Source organism: Odocoileus virginianus, chromosome 9, assembly GCF_023699985.2.
Source record: "Odocoileus virginianus isolate 20LAN1187 ecotype Illinois chromosome 9, Ovbor_1.2, whole genome shotgun sequence".
Classification (NCBI taxonomy): Eukaryota; Metazoa; Chordata; class Mammalia; order Artiodactyla; family Cervidae; genus Odocoileus; species Odocoileus virginianus.
In genome coordinates, this window is record NC_069682.1 from 51,162,461 (window position 1) to 51,185,158 (window position 22,698).

The 22,698-nt window shown below is 54.2% G+C and overlaps 1 protein-coding gene across 3 annotated transcripts in view; it reads right to left on the reverse strand.

Moving 5' to 3' along the window:
* Window positions 1-1,604: 1,604 nt before the first annotated feature.
* CDH4 (cadherin 4) overlaps window positions 1,605-22,698 on the reverse strand; it is a 475,802-nt gene continuing 454,708 nt past the window's right edge. For all 3 annotated transcript variants that reach the window (XM_070472446.1, XM_020901128.2, XM_070472447.1), the window contains 8 exons: window positions 13,834-14,019; window positions 9,465-9,718; window positions 8,819-8,961; window positions 8,155-8,388; window positions 7,072-7,305; window positions 6,750-6,889; window positions 5,929-6,093; window positions 1,605-5,360 (listed from right to left, as the gene is read on the reverse strand). In XM_070472446.1, the coding sequence (XP_070328547.1) occupies window positions 5,154-5,360; window positions 5,929-6,093; window positions 6,750-6,889; window positions 7,072-7,305; window positions 8,155-8,388; window positions 8,819-8,961; window positions 9,465-9,718; window positions 13,834-14,019 (1,563 nt within the window). In that variant the 3' untranslated portion in view covers window positions 1,605-5,153. The remainder of the gene's footprint in view (window positions 5,361-5,928; window positions 6,094-6,749; window positions 6,890-7,071; window positions 7,306-8,154; window positions 8,389-8,818; window positions 8,962-9,464; window positions 9,719-13,833; window positions 14,020-22,698) is intronic.

Here is a 22,698-nt window from a genome sequence, read left to right on the forward strand (position 1 = left end):
CCACACAGCCATTTCCTCTTCTCTTGGCCCTGTTCTCCGTCCCTCTCTGAGCCTTGGCTCCTCCTCTGCTCAGGCTCTTCTCCTGTCAAGGAAGCTTTCTTGGGGGTGGGCATCGGATTTGTGGTGGGGGGCTGCCATGTGGCTGGGGCATATGGAGTGCCATCCTGTATCACTGCCTCCCGTGGCCTCCTGTGTGCATCCCCCAGCACGTCGGTCCCAGAGTCTGCCCCTTCCCCCAACTGCTGGCTGAACCCGGCCTCCTTGGTCGAGCAGCTGAGGCACCAGGGGCTTTGCCAGTGCTCACCTGTGAACTGACTGCTCTGACTGCCCTCCTGGGCCTGTGTCCACATGTAGGCAAGGGTAGTGACCTCTCTCTAACAAAATGACCCAAGGGTAGGCCTTGGGGTCAGAGAAGGGGCTGCCTGGCTTCTGAGAGGCCCCAGGCTGGCCTTTGTGGTTGTTCAAGCCAGCCTGGTTGTTAGGGACAGCCAGGCCTCTGCCTCCAACCCCATGGATTGGGATTTCCCAGGCAAGAATACTGGAGTGGGTTGCCATTTTCTCCTTCAGGGGATTTTCTCCACCCAGGGATCAAACCCATGTCTAACCCTCATCTCCTGCTTAGGTTTCTTGCATTGTAGACAGATTCTTTACCTGCTGAGTAAAGAATCTGCTGAGCCACTTGGGGAGCTGGGAGGGGTGACCTTAAGCAGAATGACCCCCCCGGGCGTTGCCCCGGGGGTCTGATTACAAGGAGTTTGTGCCAGACCCCTCTTTGACTGCCTATCCCAGGCCCACAGCAGTTGCCTAATTGTGAATGTCATTAGAGGCAAGTGCTAATCGTGCCTGTGATTGTCAGCTGCGCCTGTGATTAGCTGTGATTTGAGCCCCAGAAAGGCCTGGTGGGGGTGGTTGGGGCTCCCTCTGCGGGTCTGACTGCATCACTTAGTACTGGCTGAGCTGGGCACCCCTCAGCCTTTCCGAGCTGCTTCCCTGAGGCTGGCAGAGCCCCAGCAGTGTCCCTGGGGGTCCCCTGTGTGGCTCTGTGACCAGCAAAGTGTGAGCCAGCACAGCTCAGACTCAGGCCAGTAGTCAAGGGCGGGCTGCGCTGTGAGAGCATTGGAGGACTGGACCCACTTGCCTTGGGGTTTCTGACCGGCATGGGGCTGAGGCTGCAGTTTGGGCTGGAATGAAGAGCCCCTGTGGTGGGGAGAAGGTGGGAGGCGCACGGAGAATCAGAGGGGCAGGAGAATCCTCAACATGACCCAGGCCTTTCCTGCTGTTACGAAGGTATGTCTGCCAAGGCAGGAGGTGGGACGCACCTTGTTTAGCAGTTTGTTAACTTGGTTTATACCTTCTAGGAACGTTACCATATTTAGACGCATGGTGCTTGGGTCTTGCTTGTCCACACCCCTGGGCCTCAGCCGTGTAAGGAGCCTGGTTCTGTTGAGGGCTGTGCTTGGAGCCCAGAATGGAGGCCGAGACACAGCGGGTCCTGAGATATTTGCCGAGCAAGCAAGTCCCACTCTCGACACCAAAGCCCCTGTGTTCATCCATCTGCCATTCACAGGGACACTTGAAGAAAAACAAACCAGGGTGAGGCCGACTGCGTAAAAGGGGGGCTTTATTTACTCCCCTGCAGCAGCATCTGCTCCCGCACACGACGACCCTGCGGGGCCACTGCGCAGTGTGGAACCAAGACCGCCTGGCACTAAAAACACATTGAAAACATCAACGCTCTTCCCTTTTTTTCCTTTTTTTTTTTTTTTGGTACAAAATGATACAAACAACAATACAAAATAGTTGTGCTGTTGACGATTACAAAAAAAGTTGGAACGTTTGTCTAACTGCGCGATGCTCAGAGTTGCAGTGAGAATACATTATACTCCAGTATCTTTCCCCAGAACAACCACAGTCATGCGGGCTGCTACACATGTTGTCCATTGTCAGAAAGAAACATGCAAAAAAAAAAAAAAAATCAGAATGGGAAAAGGAGAGAGAAAGGAAAAGCGAAACGCGTTCCAATTATACACAGAGGTGGTCCCCCCACGGGATCCCGGCATCGCGGGGCCTGTTGTATGTACACCACGTGGCCAGAGACTGTCTGACAGGGCGCTCTTCGTGGGGGAGACTGTGTTTGCTTTTTTGGTGTTCCTTTCAGCCTTGACAAAACCCAAGACTCCCCTCCCTGACGTTTCCCCTCAGAGAGAACAGAGTTGTCTCGAAGACCTGGGTGGGTCAGTGGTGCTCACAGTAGGGAAGCCTGATGGCTGGCTGGGACCCTGACGCTCTGGCGGTGGGAGGCCTGGCGCCTGGGTGTTCTGAGAACACGAGAAGGGGAAGGCCGGCTGGGCCATGGGGAAGGGCTGCCGAGGCCTGATAGGCTCGAGGCCCCAGGCTGGGGATGCCTGCTTCTCAAGGCTGGGATGTCCTTGCAGGTGAGTCCTGGTCACAAGAACAAAAATCTCTGCGGGCAAAGGACCTGCCCGAGCACCTTGCCAGCGCTGAGTCCAGGCCTTCTCTGGCCGCCCCTCCTAGTCTGGACCCGTCGCATCTATAAGCTACGTGAGAAATGTTTGACACTGACTGTGTAGCTAATGCTAACCGTTGGTTGGGACAGAGTTCCCGGATGCTTCTGGGAGGGGGTGGGGGTCTCCAGGGGCTGTCTGGGGTGGAGGTGAGGAGGGGCTGCTCTCCGGCTGCCTGGGAGCAGGGATGGGGCCTGTGTAACATAGACAGATTGTGGGGTGGGGGCCTGGCAGTGATGAGAGGAGGGGGAAGAGGAGCTGCAGGGAGGCTGGGGGGCTGGTGTTCAGGACAACGAGCTGTGGCCTGGGCCTGGCACCCCATCCCTGGGGTAAGCCCAGGACCCTGGGGACCCGAGGAGGCTTAGGAGTCCAGTGGGGAGAGTTCACAGCTGTCTGGGTCCCCCACCCCATATTCATACTTAGAACTTTGACTGCAAAAACAAACGCGAGATTCCAGCTCACATCTCACCAACCCTGAGGACACTAGCAGTCCTCAAATGGCCACGCCCCCAGGTGCTGGGACAATCTTCATTGGCTCTCTGACCCCAAGCGATTTGCATAGCAGGAAGCAGGTATCCCCCCACCTCGGCAGGCTACCCACCCAGGTCTGAGATGGGCTATGTGCCAGGGGGCATCAGTACATGACCCAAGCGGCCGCTGCCTCCATCCACCTGTCCCTTCGTCCCTCTCTGGGCCATTGTGGATGGGGTCAGGATGGACCTGCCTCCCTCAGGCTACAAGCCGAGTCGCCTCCCCAGCTCGGCTCAGCCCTGGGAGAGTGGATGGAATTGGCGAGGAGTTTGGTTTGGGGAAGACCCTGACGTCCAGCGGAGACACACCCACGCAGATCACACACACACACGTGTACACTCAAGTTCATCTTTGAGGCTGAAGCTGTTTAGAAAAGAGGATGACCATGGCATTGGGGGCAGGCCATGGGCGGGGGTGTGGATCAAAGACCCCCTCCATGGAGAACATGGGGAGTATGGGCACCCCTGTCTCAGGTCCTCTGGAGGCCTGACCCCAGGAGCGGGCCCAGGGTGGGGCTCCAGGGCAGGCCCGACTCCAGGTCCTGCTGGGGAGCCGAGAGCAGGTGAGGATTCCCCTGGAGAGGCCTCTCCAGACAGCCCAGGTGCCTTCATACCAGACAGGCTATCCCTGGGTGATGCTTGGGGGAGAAGCTGCTCCAGGGCATTTTCTCACCAGTTCCCCTCTAGGTGCCCACCCCCTGCAACCCTGGCAAACATAGCAGGGGCTCCGGTGGGTCCTTGGGACGCAGCGCCTCTTGCTCTCCTGTGGAATTGAGCCTGGAGTCTGGCTTGAGAGTCACACTGCCCATCAAGAGGGCACATCCAGGTTGAGAGCTTGAGCAGCTAACTGGCCCAGCAGCTGCTGGGTGCTGACGTGGGTCCAAAGGAAAGGAGACTGTTCCCAGCAGGCGTGGCCCAGACACATGTGTGGGATGGATGGCACGGACGATGGGACTGTCCCGGCATTGGAGTAGACCTCTGCCATCCTCGTCAGCTCCTGGGTTCCAGAGACCGGTCCAGAGGGGCAGGGCTGGGGCAGACCCCAGTGTCTCCTGCTGGCTGTGATGGTTTCTGGACCCCAAGTGAGCATCAGCTCTCCCTGTGGTCGGTGCAGCCCTGCCAATGTCCAGAGACATCCAGAGCCTTCGGGGGCTGGACTGGTGAGTGTTTGGGGGCCTTTGACTTGGAGTTCCTTGGGAGTCTCATTGAGAGGGTGGAGGGCTCATGCCAGGGGTGGGTGGGATGCTGGCTGGTTTTGCTTGTGGTTTCTTGGGACACCATACTCTCTTGGACCCCAGATAGTGGGGACCTGGGTGGCTTTCAGGGTCACAGTTGGCCCTGGGGGAGGCCTAATGATTGACTGGGGGGCCCTGGGGATGGCCAGGGGCAGCCATGGGGAACATCAGGGATGGCCCCAGTTGTTTCCAGCTTCTGGGAGTCGGGGCAAAAGTCAGAGTCACAGTGGGTCTTGGGTCCACGGGCTTGGCCCGCACCCAGGGGACTCGCTGCTGCAGGAGCTGAAGGTGGGTCTTCGTGCTGACCTGGGGACCCCATGGGGTAGGAGACCCTGACTGTGGACAGCAAAGCATGAGGACTCAGAGGGGCTGATGGGGTTTGGACCCATTGTTCTTTGTCAATTTTGTCAAGCGAGTCACCCATTTGTTTTCTTGATAAAAGATTAAAAAAAAAAAAAAAGGACACATTCTTCCCAATTCCTTAATTGGTGCCTTCAGAGCTGGGACTAGCCAGGGCTAGGGGCGCTCAGGACCGGGTGGGGGGTCTGTCTGCTTGCTTTTAGTCGCTCCTGAGTTTGAGGGAATCTGATACATGTACCAAAAGGCACTTTCATTTTTTTTTTTAAAACAGTGCTTCTGTCCTAAGAAATTCAAGTTAAGACAGAGTGCCTCTTGCTCTCCTCAGTGCTGAGTCAGCCGCGGGTCAAGTGTTCATGCCAGACAGCTGGGGCGGGGGCAAGGCGGGGACCCCCACCACGGAGTGACATGGCCTTGGGGGTCAGGAAGGCCCGTTGCCTCCTCCAGTCCTGCTCCTCCCGTCCGTCCGTCCGTCCATCCATCCTTGCGTCCGGCAGGGAGGCCTGTTAATCCTCCTCACCGCCTCCGTACATGTCCGCCAGCTTCTTGAATCTGGGCCCCCAGTCGTTCAGGTAGTCGTAGTCCTGGTCTCCGGAGCTGGAGGAGTCCAGGGAGCTGACGGAGCCCGCTGTGGAGCCGCTGCCCTCGTAGTCAAACACCAGCAGCGAGTCGTACGGGGGCGCCGTGGGGTCATTGTCGGCTGCGCGCAGTCCCTGGGGCCACAGAAACGGGGTTAGAGTGTGGGACGGGGCCGTGCGTGCAGTAGGTGCTCAGTAAATGCTGCCGTATGTCCATGAAAGGGGTCTCAGAGCTCAGAGTAGAACAAGGTTTACAGACTGGCCTGGCGGGGGAGTCGGCCACACACTGGCTTCGCCGTGCCCCCCTTTCCCACAAAGGAAGATGCACAGAGGTGGGGCACGTCCTTGACGCACGTGGACTTGGCAGGTGGGCACCTTGGGTTCAGTATCAAGACTGGGGGGGAGCAAGCTAAGGGAGGGACCCTGTTGGCTGGAACTTCAGATCCCAGATGTCAGGAGGGACCCTCAAGTGTGTGGTCAGGGGGTGGCTCTGGATGAATGCCCACCCCCCAGGCCATTCCTAGTGGGTATGCTGGGGGGCAGGGCTTGGCCTGCCCCCCACCATACCCCCAGGCAGGGCTCAGTGAACCCAGGTCTGAATCTGCCTCCTCACGCCACCCCTCTCACAGAAAAGTGAGCTTTTCTGGTCCGTGTGAGCAAGTGTGCCCCCCGGCCCCCCCCATCCCCTCACCGGACCACCCACCTCGTTGATGAAGTCGCCAATGTCTCCTGGGTGGGGCACCACGGGCCTGACTGGGTACTGGGGTTCGGCGCCCACGGGCCTCTCGTCCACCCGCCGCACTCCGGGGGCCTTGCTCAGCACGTGCTCCATGGCCTCTGGCTGTTGTAGCTGGCTGAGGTCGTAGTCCTGTGGGGAGGGTGGTGGAGTCCGCGAGGGGGCCCAGGGTGGGGGACAGCAGGCAGAGACACCGGGGAGGTCCATGGGGCGCATCCTCATCCGGCTCTATCACCTGGTCTGTCCTTCCTGAAAGGCTTGCCTCGCCTCTGTCCATCAGATCCTGTCTGTCCTCAAGGCACATGTGGGGTCTGTGCCCCCAGCCCCCCCCAACCCAGGTCCACCCCTCACCTGCTCTGTACCACGTCACTGACCTGGGACCGCTGTTACCCCACTTCACAAGGATCTCTAAGCTTCCATGGGGTAAAGTGACAGTGAAAGTCGCTCAGTCTGACTCTTTGTGATCCCCATGGACTGTGCTGTCCGTGGAATTCTCCAGGCCAGAATACTGGAGTGGGTAGCCTTTTCCTTCTCCAGGGAATTTTCCCAACCCAGGGATTGAGCCCAGGTCTCCCACATTGCAGGTGGATTCTTGACCAGCTGACCCTGGTAAGGCTCACCCCAAATCCCCAGTGAGGCCCACCCCACAGCTCCCAGGTCCCCCTCAACGAGCCCCAGGATGCAGGGTGGCACTGGCCTGGGGTCAGTGGCTGAGGGAGGTGCGGGTCGGGGCACAGGGCCCCCCGGGGGTGTGCTCAGCAGGGCCGGGCAGGTCCCCACAGCCTCACCTGGTCCTCCTCGCCGCCCCCTTCCTCGTCGTACTTGAGGATGTTGTCCCGCACGTCGTCCTCGGGGTCGATGAGCAGCTGTTTTGTGTGGCGCTCCTTCTCCCGCCGCTTCATCCACACGACGAAGAGCAGGACCATGGCTGTGGGGTGGGGCTGCCATGAGCAGGCGTGTGTGTGTGCACCCTCGGGAGTGTGTGGAAGGAGGGCACGTGTGGCCACTGGGGCCCGTGTCCATTACCACTCCCCTCGTCTGGACTGGGCTGGTGGCAGACTCTGGTGGGTAGGGTGCCCCCCCCGCCCTGGAACCTCCAGCCACACTCACTGAGCAGCATGACGATGCAGATAAGGATGGCCACGATGGCACCTGTGCCCAGCCCGGCCGCCGCCACTGCGCCCACGGTGGTGCAGTCACCGTTGTCATCGCACGGGCACACCTTGACTTTGATGATGGATGTGTGGGACAGCGGCGGGTTCCCCGAGTCCGTGACAGTGATGGGGACGTCATACACCCCGGCCTCCAGGTGCAGGACGCGCAGGCTAAGCTGGGCGTAGTCACCTGGGTGGGGGCGGGGCGCGCTCTGCTCAGCGGGCAGCCAGCCCACCCTCCTGAGCCAGACGAACGCAGGCAGAGGCTCGGCTTGTCTGGCTAAGACACACATGGGCACACATGCACATGCACACACACATACCACACACCATCTGTTGTCCTGTAAGGTTAAGAGACTTGGCAATTCAGGAATAGACCACTTGCAACATGTAGGATGAAGGAATTATTTCCTTAACATAGAAAGAGTTCTACCAAGTCAATTAGGGGAAAAAAACCCATTCCAAAGAAAAATAGTGAAGGACATTGAACAGATAGTTCACAGAAGCAAAAAATGGCAAATAGATGAAAAAATGTCCACTGGTAGTTAAAAGATGCAAGTGGAAACAGTGATTTTGGCTAAGAAATTAGAAAAATGATTTTAAAACAATGATGTGTTGGCAAGGGTTTGGGGAACAAGTAAATGCTATCAGAACTCCAGAACTTGAAAGCCCTGTCCACCAAGGCCCATGGCTAGGAAAGTGCCTCAGGGAACCTGGTGGTGGTGGTGGGGGGGCATTGTTCAATGACTGGCTCGGGGAGTGGTCTCGGTCACATGTGGTTACAGTGGCAGAATGGTCACGTGGAGCTCTTTAAAGGACAAGGTTGGGGCCTGCCTTGGGGCCTCCTTGGTGGCTGAGCCCTGGAGTAGGCAGGGCCCCTGCCCTGCAGGAGAGGGTAGCGCAGCCCCTGTGAGACTGGCTCCTGACTCCACTGCTCCTGCTTCCCTGGTGACAGGCCTGGGTGGGGCTGCCCTCCGGACTCGGTCTGACTTTCCCGGTGGCCAGGCAGCCAGAGGGTGGGCTCCCAAGGCGGGCTCACCGTTGAGGCGGGTGACAGTCCAGTTGTTGCGCACGCTTGCCGGAACAAAGGGCAGCTCAAAGACGTAGGGCCCGATGTTGGGGTCCACGTCAGCATCAGCCGCTGTGATGTTGATGGCATTCAGGCTGGGCTTCTCACAGACCTGCGCCTCCTTGGGCAGCAGCTCAGGGGCGTTGTCGTTGATGTCGATAAGGTAGATCTGGAGGGTCCCAGTACCACTGGCCGGGGGGATCCCTGTGGGTCGGACGTGGGCAGTCACGCGGTCACTCCTGGGCTCCGCGAGCACAGGCCTGCCCAGGACACACCCCATGGCCCCATACACTGACTCTGCTGTGTGACATACACAGCGACTCAACTGCGCACCACGTATGAGCGGCATACGCCTGCAGACGTGTGGTCACCCTGGAGCCCCCAAGCCCAGCCCCTGCCTCGGTGCAGGCCCACGGTGTGGGTGGACTGGTGCCGGCTGGCCAGAGCTGCTCCCTCTGTCCTCCGCTGACCGTGGTCCTGCTTTTTGGTGGCATCTCCAACCTGACAGTAACAATCGTGTTGTTTGGCTGCGGTGGGCTGCGAATGGATGAGGGAGGGGCTCCGGGGCACCAGTGGCTGAGGGGGCCCCGCTCACAGACCCCCACCCAGCACATCTCCCTGCCCCTGGGCGCACCATTGTCAGCCGCGAGGAAAGTGGCCTCATAGACGTTGTTCTTGATGTAGAGAGACTCGCGGTCAAGCACGGCCGCCGTGCTGATCTGGCCGTTGGTGGCATTAATATGTAGCCAGTTCGCTGGGTCTGAAAGCTTTGAGTATCTGCAGGGAGGAGGAGGGGTGAGGCGAGGGGCTGGGGGAGCCCCTCCTGCCCGCCTGCTTGCTCTCTGAGCTCACTGGGGCCTCCCACTTGGGCCGGTGACAGCAGTGGCTGGAAGTCCCTGAGGAGGACGGGCTACTTAACCTCACAAGAACCGTGGGAGGCAGATTCTCCTATCACCCCCCTTTACAGAGGGGTGACGGGGGAGCAGAGAGGGCTGGTGACTTGCAAAGTCACACAGCTCAGGAATGAGAGGTGGGGTCCATACCCAGTCTGATGCTAGACGTGGATTAATGTCCTTCAAGCATTTCCCACTGTCTTGTGTCGGGGCAGCCGGGTGGCTGGTGATCCAGCTGTCCCCAGACAGGGCCTCCCTGCCTAGAGGCACCCCTAATCACCCACCCAGGACTTTCCAGGTCTCAGGTTTCACGGGGCACTTTAGGATTCTTCTCTGTGGAGCACGGGGCACCCCTTCCCAGGGCCCGAGGGCGCTCTGCGGGCCCACCTCACAGCCTGCTGCATGAACCGGTCGGGGTCCACTGCTGAGAACGTGGTGAGTACGGTGCCAGTGGGCACACCCTCCTCCAGGCGGATCAGCTTGTGGTTGGAGGGGAAGTAGGGGGCCTCGTTGATGTCCATGACGGAGATGGTCACCCCCGCTGTGGACTGGAAGGACATCTGGATCCCGCTGGCCAGGGGCGCCTGGTTGGACACCATCACAGTCAGCATGAATGCTCTGTTCAGCTCATAGTCGACTGCCTGGAATGAGAGGCACCAAGAGGGGCAGCCGGCTTAGTGCCCACGGGGCTGCTTGGTCTGCACCTGCTAGCTCTGGGCCCAAGAGGCCGGTCCCCAGGAATGCTGTCCCCCAGCTTCTGTGTCTGGTTTCCTGTGGGGTTAGGGCAGTGGGAGGAGAGAGAGAGTGGGGTTGAAGGACCTCACACCTCACCTTCCACCCCCAAGTCATGGAGTGGCAGCAGCTGGGCTCCCTGGGGACCACAGTTCCCCCAGGCGCCCCCCAACCAGGCCTCCAGCTCTCATCCTGCATTGGGAGTGTGGAGCCCCCACCCTGCTCCTGACACCCTGGGGGGCTGTTGTCTGTCCAGGCTGCTCACGTGCTGTGGCGGCTGCAGGGGTGGCCCCCAAAGATGTGTCCACCTGGAGCCTGTGAATGTGCCCTTTGGGCACATAGGGTCTTTGCAGGTGTGATGAAGGGGAAGGTCTTGAGAGGTGTTGTGCTGGATTGAGGTGGCCCCCAGTCCAAGCACAGGCACCTGGGAGTCAAGGGAGGGAGACTTGAGATGCAGGGAGGGGCCAGGTGAAGGTGCAGAGGCAGAGGTGGGGTGGTATGGATCCAGCCAAGGACAGCACCAGGAACTGGACGAGGCTGGGGGGACTCTCCCAGAGCTGTCAGAGGATGTTCTTCAGTTGTTGTCACCCATCCGGTCAGGGGTGAGTTACTGGATACCAGCCCCTGAGGGCTTGTGGGCCCTTCACCTCTGTGTGGGCCCCTGTGTGAACATTCTTTCCAGTTCACACACGTGTTGGGGTGTTAGGACCCTGACTGATAAGCGCTGGTGTGGTCTGCAGGGTGTGGCTGGCCTGCGGATTCATCTTCACGTGTTGAGGAGGACGAAAGCTGCACAGAACTACCTGGGGCCCCAAGACGTGTAATTATTTGTGGCAGAGCTCGCAGCAGTCTCACTGCGACTGAACTTGAATAATTCTGCTTGGATGCATGTGAAGTAGCACGTGCCCAAGAACGTTCACCACAGCATCATCTGTATCGTTCACGGAGGATGCCGCAGTTTTCACGGCACTGGTGGGTGGACGAGCCGCGTCCACACAGTGGGGACATTTGCAGCTGTAAGAACCAGGGCGATGCACACAGAAGTGGCGAGACCTCCAGGATGGATTGGTGAGCTGAAAAGGCAACATCCTTCATGTGCTGCCTCTTGTGTGAAAGGGGGAGAGGAGTGTGGATTTGTGTATGTACCTGCTCGTACTTCTAGAAAGAAATGCTGAAAAGAGGAAAAAAAAAAAACCTCGTTAAAATGGTCACCCCTGAGCAGAGGGAAGGACCCGGTGGAGGGGAGTCAGGGGGCATGAGTTTGCTGCATGTTTTGCCGTATAGCTTTGATTTTTGGAGCCACATAAAATCTTGTTGTTGTTGTTGAGTGGCTAGGTCATGTCCGACTCTGCAACCCCTTGGACTGCAGCATGCCAGGTTCCTCTGTCCTCCACTGTCTCCCGGAGTTTGCTCAGATTCATGTCCATTGAGTTGGTGATGCTCAATGGTAATACAAATCCCAAGAAAATAATGACTTCTAGTGACAAGGACAGTATTTAGATCGTGAGTCCTTCATGGTATTTATTCTGAGGATAACAGTTATTGCAGAAAAGTCTTAAATTCATTTGGTCTTCCTGGTGTTGGCAGTGATGTTTGGTTTGTTATTTTTTAAGTTTTTTACATACAGTCAGTTCTCTATATCCATGGGTTTCACATCTGTGGACTCAACCAACCACCAACTGGAAATAATCGAAAAAAATTCCAGAAATTTCCAAAAGGCAGACCCTGAACTTGCCACACACAGGCATCTATTTACACAGTGTTGGTATTGTATCAGGTATCATAAGTTAAAATATATGTGAGAGTATGTGCAGGTTGTGTGGAAATACTGTGCCATTTTATATGAAAGACTTGAGCATCTGTGGATTTTGGTGTCTCCCTGAGCTGGAGGTCCTGGGACCAGTCACCCCATGGACGCGGAGCGGCAACTGTGTGTTGTAGGTTCAAGTAAATTAGCAATTAACATTGTTTGGTGCCAACCAAGAGTTTCAGTGTAAGAGAAGTGAGATCAAGTACAAAAAGCAATGAAGTTAAGTAAACCCCTCCCATGTTCAGTTTGGATGAAGTGTTCATGTGAATGAATGGCTGAAAGATTCGAGATGGTAAGGAAGCAAGTCCTCTAAAATGAGGGACCAGATGTACCACGAGGAAGCCATCGACAGGGCTGGCACCACGGACCCTGAGTTTGTGACAGGTCGGCACTGGGGTGGGGGATGGTCTCAGTGTTGAGAAATTCAAGAGATGGTGCAACCAAACACAGTGTTGGGACCCTTTTGGGATCCAGACTCGAAAAATGGCACAGCAAAGAGATGGCTTTAGGAAAATGGAGAGAAGTTAGGTGTGGACACATCCTGGAGACTGCAGAGGTGTGGCTGGCTGTGCCAGGGGCTGTAGTGGTACATGGTTAGGAGAGCAGAGGATGGCATCCTGAGGTCTGGAAGCATGGATAGAGCAACGCTAGCAACCAGGGAATTGCAGTGCCAGGCGCGGCACTCCTGTCTCTCACGGCTAGGTGCCCTTGGAAACGTCTGTGATAAGTACTGTGACACATCTCTGCTAAAGGGGACTTGATGGCCTCGTGGGGCCAGTGGTCCTGTGAGACCTGTGGGTGGACCTGCTTGCCCAGCTGAGGTGCCCCCGCCCTGTCTGGACTCCCACCGCAGTCTCTGTAAGCGTTTAGTCATAACGCCTGGTACATCAAACTCATGCCTTTTCAGCCTCTGTTACTAAATAAGCTATGGAGTACAGGAAGGAGTTTAAGAAGTAATCTAACTGGGTGGGCGTGGAAAGGGGGCTGAGGATGCCTGCCCACGGGAGGGCCTGGAGGCGGCGGCAGAGATCGGGGTCCTGGGGCCGACACCCTCATCTCCTCCCCACTGTCCCCTCACCACCCCTGATGACCCTGAAGGGACTCTTTTCCTCCGCAGGCGTGGTCTCATCTGCCGATAAAAGGGGTGTCTCACAGACCCCCCCAGAGCCCCCAGTGAGGCACCCCATCCCTCCATGGCACTTACCCCTTCATGGCTGAGGCCCCCCAGCCCCGCCAAGACCTGTGCGGCTGCCAGGTCTCCAGCCCCTCCCCCAGGGCCCCCCTGAGAGTAAAATGGGGGCCACTTCGCTTGAATACACTGTTTCATAGGATTACAGTGGTTTCATCTGCGAACAAGTCACTGGAGGAAGTGATCTTTCTCCCGTGTGTGTCAGGTCGTGTCCCTGGAGGACGTGGGATAATGCTGCATTTGCGTTAAAACTGTGTCACCATGAACGAGGACACCTTCCAGAGGACGGTCATGGCCAGTAAGGTCCACAGGAGGGAAAGGAAAGCATATTTGTCATGGGGAATATGATCAATTGTAACAGGGAATATGACCAATTGTAACGGGGCAAATGATCAACTGTAATGGGGAAATCAATAGGTGATTTGTACCCACTCTTCAGTCGGAGTCTGACACACTCACCTGGTCTCTGTTTGGCTGCCTCCCCCGACATGGACACGACCCCTTGCTCAAAGCCCAGGGTCTATGCCCCGAGAGGGAGTAGCTCAGTGCGGGGTGCAGGCTCTTGGGCCGGGGGCACTAGAGCCTGTGGGGAACCCGGGAGCCGCACTGTCCCCACGGTCAGGAGGCTCCAGGGGAAGCCTTGCTCTGGGAGCTGCAGGGGGAGGAGGGGCTGGAGGGACTGCGACCCCTGAGCTGGCCTGCTCACTGGTGTTCCCTCCTCCAGGCACCTGGGTCACAGTTTGCTCACTGCCCCCGACAAGGCTTGTCACCTCCTGAGGGGAAGCAGGAGAGGGGGATTCTCAGCTTTCGAGCTTTGGGAGCTTTGGGCCGGGTGTGGGGAGAAGATGGGAGAGTTCTCTCTTGGTGGGGCGGGGGATGGCAGGTCACACTGGCAGCGTCCTGGGGGTCATGTGACTGGTCCTTGTGAGACTGCCTTTGACCCTGGCTTTTGGGAGTGTAGGCACTGAACCTGGACGTCGTTTCCGTTACGTCTGTCTTGGGGCGGGAAATGAGGGAGCACCCACCTTAACCACAGTGACCATGCCCTCGTTGGTGGTGGGGTCCGTGCGGACGCTGAAGTGGCCCGAGGGGTCCCCACTGATGATGCGGTAGACGGCGTTCCAGTTTGGAGAGTGCGGCTGATCTCGGTCCATCACCGTGAGGTTCGCCACCACCATCTCCACCCGGTTTTCTGGGACTTCCCCTGCATACTGTAGGGTATCAGAAAAGACAGTGTGAGGAACCCACATGGAAGCCTGGTGAGATCAAGGAGACCCCCGCCCACCCTGGGGGCTGCCTTCTGCCTCCAGCTGCTTCCACACGGTGATCCCCAGGGTTCGGCCCATCCCGTGTCTGTGCCAACCCAGGGGCGTCCAGAGAGGCCCAGGCTTGTCTGCATACCGAGCCCCACCTGTGACACCCGAATGCCAGGTTGCTCCCCTAAGTCCCCTTCACGCTGCCCTGGTCCGTGCAGCGGGGGACCAATGCTAGTACCTGGGGCTTACGAGAGAGTAAAATGTGCTCGTGGGACGGGAAATGAACAGGAGTGGGTGGCAGCTGCAAAGGGCTTCCTGAACCGAATCGCCTCTGGGTCCCTGATGGGCCCTGGGGCCTGTGGTCAGCAGCTGCGGCTGGGCAGGTGACCAGACACGGAGCCTTGGCCCATTTTTTCCTATCGCAGCTCGGTGAGGGCTTTGAGCCATCCCCGTCAGCGAGTGTGGTTCACAGGGCAGCAGTGGTTATGGGCAGGCAAAGTGCGGTGAGTGTGCATGGCTCTTTGGTGCTGGTGCTGAGGTGCTGATAGAAAGCTGAGCACCTCTCACCAGTGAGAATCACTGCTGTGCAGACATGGCCCAGCTCAGAAGAGCCCTGAGCTGGGTTTATGCTCTGCATCAGTCTGGAAATTCTTCCTTGTGAACGAGGACCCTGCATCCTTACTTTAACACGGGACCTGCAAGTCACATGACTGACCTATGACTGCGCAGTGTGCTTTCGGGCCACAAAAGCTGGGCACAAACCTGGACAAATAGCCAGGGCTTCCTTGTGTTCACAGCAGCGCAGCCCTAACCACGGTTACCGACTTCTGGGTGAAGTTTATTGGAAAAGGGTATTTTAATTTCATGCAGGTTTAATAAAGGTTTGCAAAGAAGGGCCTTAAGCTGGTAAGTCTGGTTTAGGATTTTCTTGTCAGCCTTCCCCTAGCTATCTTGAGTTTTTAATTTAATTTCTGGGGTTTTCAGGCACAGGGAAAGCCTCCCCCATGCCCCATGGGATACTAAGGCAGATATTTGGGAAAGGAGGGATTTAAGGAGCGTTGGAATGGGATTTCTTGCCTTGCTGATCGGTAATCCAGAACTCACACCTACCCACCCCAGGGGCAGGTGGATTTCCTGTTCAATCCTAACTCCTCCCAAGGGAGGGTCACGGTAGCAGAAGAGTTGGGGGGGAGAACAGGGAAGCCCAGCGACCCCTCAGCTGGGCCGAGCAGATGGAGATGACAGTGCCTGCCCCCCACACCCTGGGGGACGCCAAGCCCCCGAGATGTTGCTATGTGCCCCCTATTCAAGCCATGACTGGTCCCATCTCGGCTCAGGTCTGAGGACCTGCCCCTCCTGCCACCTTCTCCCAGGGCCCGGGAGCCTGGTATGGCCGAGGGTGTGAACAGCAAGGGGCTGCCCCGACCTGGCCCCTGCCTGGGGATCTGCCCTGGCAGCCCTGTCCTGCCAGGATGTGGTTGAGCCCCACCAGCCTTGGGGCCTGAGGGGCTGAGTTGGCTTCTGTTGGGAAGTGACATCCCAATAGTTTTAATGTATATTTTTTCAGTTTGTTATTTGAAGTTGGGGTTTCCAGTCTCCTCCTCTTCTCTCCTATCCACCCTGCACTTCTGGGCTCCTCTCTCCATTTTTCTACACGTGAGGCCCTGGGGGCTCCACAGGGAGGGAAGTCCCAGCTCAGGGATACGGGCTGAGGGGGATGGAGCTTGGGGTGGCTGGTGCAAGGGGTTGGAGGTGGGGGCAGCACAATGTCCCAGTGATTTTAATCTTTGAAGTTTAGTTTCCTGTCCAGTGAAACTGCAGTGATTTCTGTTGGCTGCCGAGTTTGGAATCGGGAGCCGACAGGTGGGAGCCGTGGCTCATAATAACGGGGTGAGACCTGGGGGCTGATGTTCATCCTCCTCCACCCCTGGGAGGAGCCCGGGGCCCGGGACCGGGTGGGACGCTGCAGCCTCGCCCCTCCTCGAGGTGATGTGGTAGGAGCTCGTGAGTAACATGGGGACGTGCCCCCGTGACACTGGCTCAGGGGAGGACCCGACCCTCAGCCACAAGACACCTTGAAGCCCCTGCCTGGCTTTGTGGTTCACAGGTGGGCTTGGTCACCCCCTTTCCAGAAAGGAGGGTACTGGGGCTTGTCCTCTCTTCCATCTTCAGGGAAGCCTGGGATGGGAACCGCCAGAAGCTCACCCTCCATCTTAAAGATACGTATTTTTTGGCTCTACCAGGTCTTAGCTGTGGCACGTGTGACCTTTTGTGTCATGTGGGATCTTTGAAGTTGTGGCATGTGGGGTCTAGTTCCCTGACCAGGGACTGAAACAGGCCCCCTGCACTGGGAGTAGGGAATCTTAGCCACTGGACGGCCAGGGAAGTCCCTGTTTTAAAAAATATTTAACCTAATTTTATTCACGCTTGTCTTGGATGGGGTCATCTAGTCAAATACACAGTGAAAACGAACCTACCACAGTCTACAACTATGTACCTGCAGGACTCCCGGCCTCCTCTTTTGATATTTACATAATATAGTTTATTTACAAGAAAAGGATCGTTGTGCTCGTCACCTCTCCTGTCCACTGGCTTTTCAGTGATTAATCTATTTGGAGGATTTTCCATATTAGAATATTATACATCACTTCATGTTTGTTTCAAGTGGTTCTGTTGTATTGATTGTATCAACATATAAGAATTTCTCTGATCACCTCCTTTACCATCCTCCTTTATTTTTTTAACAGATGAGGAAACTGGACTTGGAATGAATGTTCTGGCACCTCCATCCTGACCTCTCCCCTGCTGAAGGAAGAGCTGGAAACCTGTCTACTCAACTGCCAAGTCAGGCCCCTTGTGATGGAAGGCAGGTACCACCCAGTGGCATTTTTAGGGCAGAGAACAAACTTCCCTGTAGTTCAATGGATGCTCCCGGCTTCACCCTGAGCTGTGTAACACTCAGGTGTAAAGAGGGGAAGGCATTCCTGTGTTCAGAGAGGTCTGGCCATCAGCCCAAGGTCACACAACAGGGACTCTGGGGGCAGAAGGGGTTTCCTGACTCCAGGAGACCCTCCTGTGGGCTTGTGTGTGGGTGGTGAGGGGGCTGGGTCTTGGGGCTTTGGTCTAGGACGGGGCCTGCTGTGGGGCTGTGTTCTGGGGGCTCAGCCCTGCCCCCCAGGGGGTGCTGAGGTCAGTGGCCTTCTGACAGAAGGAAAGCCATGCAAGGGCAGCAAGCGTAGTGCAGGCCCAGAGCAGGCAAAGGGAAAATGACTTTTAATTAACGTTTAAGAATAGGAATCGGCTCATGCAAATCCACCCTCCCATCTCTTCAGCTTCTGCTGATTGTTCTTGATTAAACTCGACAAAAATAGCCCAGCTGTGTGTGGGGGTGTGGCCAGCCCCCACTGAGCCCAGCAGACCGTGTCCTGGGGTCCTGCTTGCCACGGGGCCCCAGGAACATGTTCCACGGTGCCTCCTTGGTCGTATGCACACCCTGGCTGGGGTCTCAGTGTAATTCCTGGGCTTCCCACTCTTCAGAGGTGGGTGTGGACCTGGGAGTATCTTGCTGGTCATCCCCCTGCCCTTGTGCAGATGCCCCAGTGCACATAAGGAGTCAGGACGGTGTCCTCCTCCTCCTCCTGTCCCCCTCCCTTTTGCCTCCTTGTGGGTCACCCAGGATCCAGCATTTCTGGGGGCTCAGCGTGTTTGCAGTGTGGCTGGTGTGCAGAAGGGCAGATGAGGTTAAGATTAGAAGCACGAAGAGCCACAGGACACCAGGCTGTCAAAGCCAGACCAGGGCTCGAGACAGTGGACGGAAGTGGTCCCCCGTGGACCCGCCCTGCAGGAGCTTGGGTGTAGGGGCCGCCTCGAGGCCCCCTCTGGAGCTGCAGAAGCCGCGGTGGGGGAGGGCTGGCAGGTGCAGAGGACCTGGGAGCTGGGAGGGTCTCAGAGGACAGGGGTGTGGTGAGCAGGTGGCCAGGGGAGCAGGAGACCTCGGGTGGCCCGAAAGTAACTCTCTGAGCCTCAGGTGTCTCTGGTGGGAAAAGGGTCTCAGCCATTTCCCTGACAGAAAACCCTCCTCTTAGGAAGAGGTGTTTGAACATGAGGCTTTACAACGTATGGCTGATCATCTAGCCATTCAGAGGAATTCTGTGGGTATGTCTACAGGGAGCGGCAGGTATGGAGGATGGTGCTGATGGGGTCACATGAGTGGCTGTTGTTTTTAACTGAAGTCTAGTTGATTTACAGTGTCTGTTAGTTTCAGATGTGCAGCAAAGTGATTCAGTTGTATGTATAGATATGTATATTCTTTTTCAGATTCTTTCGCCATATAGGTTAAAAATGCTGAGTTCCCTGTGCTATACATAGGTCCTCGTGGATTATCTATTTTATATATAGTAGTGTATATATGTTAATCCAAAACTCCTAATTTACTCCTCTCCCCACTTCCCTTTTGATAACCATAAGCTTGTTTTCCAAGTCCCTGAGTCTGTTTAGTTTTGTAAAGAAATTCACTGTATCATTTTTTAGATTTGACAAATAAGTGATATTATACTGTATTTGTCTTTCTCTGTCTGACTTTATTTACTGTGATCATCATCCGTCCCTGTTGCTGTACATGGTATTATTTCATTCTTTTTTATGGCTGAGTAATATTCCATTATGTCCCACACCTTTATCCATTCCTGTCTCAGTGGACACTTAAATTACTCCCATGTCCTGTCTGTTGTAAATAGTGCTGCAGTGAACACTGGGGTGTGTGCATCTTCTCAAATTATGGTTTTCTCTGGATTATATATGCCCAGGAGTGGGACTGCTGGATAATATCTAGATCTGTATTCAGTTTTTTAAGGAACCGCCGTACTGTTCTCCATAGTGGCCGCACCAGTCTGCATTCCCACCAACAGTGTAGGAGGGCTCCGTTTTCACTACCGCCTCTGCAGCGTTTGTTGTTTGTAGACTTTTAAATGATGGCCATTCTTACTGGTGGGAGGTGGTATCTCTGCAGTTTTGATCTCCATTTCTCTACTAACTAGCATTGTTGACCATCTTTTCATGTGCCTTTTGGCTATTTCTATATCTTATCTGGAAAAATGTCTACTTAGGTTTTCTGCCCTTTTTAAAAAAATTTTTATTTCTGCCCATTTTTTTGATTGGGTGGTTTTTTTATATTGAGCCGCACGAGCTGTTTGAGTATTTTGGAGATTAAGTCCTCATCAGTTGCTTCATTTGCAAGTATTTCCTCCCATTCCGTAGGTTGTCCTTTTATTTACGGTTTGCTCTGCTGTGTAAAAACTCTAAAGTTTTATTAGGTCCTATTTGTTTTTTTAAAATTTATTTTAAATATTTATTTATTTGGCTGCTCTGGGTCTTAGTTGAGGCATGTGGGATCTAGTTCCCTAACCAGGGATTGAACCTGGCCCCCTGCATTGGGAGTGAGGAGTCTTAGCCACTGGACCACCAGGAAGTCCCTATTTGTTTTTTTTTTTTTTTTTCAGTACTCTGGAAGATGGATCTAAAGATATATTGCTGTGATTTATGTCAAAGAGCATCCTCCCTATATTTTCCTCTAGAAGTTTATAGTATCTGGTCTTATATTTAAGTCTTTAATCCATTTTGAGTTTTTGTATATTAGAGAATGTTCTAATTTCATTCTTTTACACATAGCTGTCCAGTTTTCCCAGCACCACTTACTGAAGAGACTGTCTTTTCTCCATTATATATTCTTGCCTCCTTTGTCATAGATTAGGTGACCATAGGTGTGTGTGGGTTTACTTCTAAACCTTCTATCTTGTTCCAATGGTCTATATTTTTATTTTCGTGCCAGTATCATAGTGTCTTGATGACTGCAGCTTTTAGTATAGTGTGAAGTCAGGGAGCCTGATTCCTCCTGCTCCGTTTTTCTTTCTCATGATTTCTTTGGCTGTTTGGGGTCTTTTGTGTTTCCATACAAATTGTGAAATTTTTTGTTCCAGTTCTGTGAAGAATGCCATTGGTAATTTGATCAAGATTGCATTGGATCTGTAGGTTGTCTTGGGTAGTAGAGTCATTTTGACAATATTGATTCTTCCAATCCACTTAGTGTATTTCTCCATCTGTTTGTGTTGTCTTTAATTCCTTTCATCAGTGTCTCATATTTTCTGAGTACAGGTTTTTTGTCTCTGTAGGTAGGTTTATTCCTATGTATTTTATTCTTTTTGTTGTGATGTTAAGTGGGATTGTTCTCTTAATTTCCCTTCTGATCTTTCATTATAAATCTGTAGAAATGCAACAGATTTCTACACATTAATTTTGTATACTACAACTTTACCAAATTCATTGATAGCTCTGGTAGCATCTTTAGGATTTTCCTGTATAGGATCATGTAATCTGCCAACGGTGACAGTACTACTTCTTTTCCAGTTTGGATAAGTTCTATTTATTTTTCTTCTATGATTGCCTTGGTTAGGACTCCCGAAACTATGCCAAATAAAAGCAGCAAGAGTGGACATTCTTGTCTTGTTCTTACCTTAGAAGAAATGCTTTTACGTTCTCACAGCTGAGTATGATGTTAACTGTGGGTTTGTCATACATGGCCTTTATTATGTTGAGGTAGGTGCCCTCTATGCCCACTTTCTGGACAGTTTTTTATCATAAATGAGTGTTGAATTTTATCAAAAGTTTTTTCTGCATCTATTGAGATGATCATATGGTTTTTATTCTTCAATTTGTTAATTTGGTGGTTCACACTGATTGATTTGCAGATGTTGACAAATACTTGTATCCCTGGGATGAATTCTCCTTGCTTATGGTGGGATGTCCCAGTCTTTTTTTAAATTGATTGATACTTTTAATGTGTTGTTGGATTCTGTTTGCTAGTGTTTTGTTGAGGATTTTTGCATCTATGTTCATCAGTGATATTGGACTGTAATTTTCCTCTTTTGAAGCATCTGCCTGATTTTGGTATCAAGGTGATGGTAGCTTCATAGAATGAGTTGTTTCTTCCTCTGCAATTTTTCAGAATAGTTTCAAAAAGATATGTGTTAACTCTTTTCTAAATGTTTGATGGAATTCACCTGTGAAGCCATCTGGTCTTGGACTCGTGTTTGTTGGGAGTTTTTAAATCACAGACTCAACTTCAGTACTTGTTATTGGTCTGGTCATATTTTCTATTTCTGCATGGTTCAGTTTTGGGAGATGGTACCTTTCTAAGAATTTGTCCATTTTTTTCTAGGTTGTCTAATTTATTGCCATATGGTTGCCTGTAGTAGTCTCAAAGAACCAATTTTTAGTTTAACTGACCTTTCCTGAGATGGGATTTGTTTACATTGTGAGAGTGCTCTCCTCCTATCATGTTGTAGTTTCTTCTTTATACCCCTGGATGTAGAAAATCTCTTTTGGCAAGTCCCAGTCTTTTTTTATTGATGACTGTTCAGCAGTTGTGATTTTGAGTTTTGTGGTAGGAGATGGGCTCAAGGCCTTCTACTCTACCATCCTGCCTTCTCCTCTATTCCCCATTCCTATTCTTGCAACCTTTCTGTGAACTTGACTTTATTTCTAAACACATGTTGAAAAAATTCCAAGGCCATTTGGAATCTGGATGTGGAAATGTCTTCAGGATACATCATAAACAGAAAACTAGAAAGGACACAAGGACAGAATTAAAACACCAGGGCCTCTTCCTCAAAGTAAGTCATTTTGTAACTTTAAGTTGTTGTGCTGTGTGTGTGAATGACCTAACCAAAATTCAAGTTAAAAGAGAATGATTAAGTTGGGAGACACAATGAAAATTTGTTCTGAAAGTTTCCAAGGATCCATGCTGAGAACAGAAAAACCCCAGAAGGATGGGGGCTGCTTTGGGGATGGGCTGGGGGGATGTCTCACTCATGTCCAGACTCCCTGGACGTTGCCTCCTGGCCCTGGAGAGCCCACAAAACGGAAGCTATCCTACCCTGACCCCACAGGGCGATCTGCCATCTGCCCACCAGGTGGCACTGTGTCCTCACAGCTGGGACTGCCCTCTTCCCGCCTTGGTCCAACCGGACCTAGAGCCTGGGACTCTAGGATGCAGGACGGAGGGCTGCGAGATTGGGATTGAAGGGTGTGGGGGCCGTGGGGAAGCAGGATGAGGGGATGCTGATGTGGGCTCATTGCGAGGGGCTCTGGCCTGTGAGATGCCTCCACAGCAAGCTGACGCACCTCCTGGGAGCCGGGGGTTCTCCTCTCCTTCCCCTGAGAGCTCAGCTTCTGGGGCCCACTCCCAGCTGCTCCCCTCGTGGACTCTGTGGCTCTGGGTAAGTGGCTTAGCCTCTCTGAGCCTCAACCTCCTCTCCCATAACTGGGTCCTGAGCCTCACGGGGTTGGTGGGGACCACAGGTTGACTAGAGGCCCAGGCTGGTGCTGGGGGAGAGGGGCTCTGCGGCCTGGTTGGTGCCCCAGGTCTTCATTTGTTGCAGTTACTCTCTCATCTGCTCGGTGCCCCGGGAGCCCTCACTGACCACGCTCCCACCACCCACCACATTTCTGGCCAGGCATTTGCAGGGTGGGTGTAGGTTTCTGTCCTGTCAGCACCTCCACCCCAGGCGAATGGACCAAAGGACAGCTCCCTGGGAACCTAGAGGAGTTGGGAGCCTGTGACTCCTGGTGGCTTTGTGA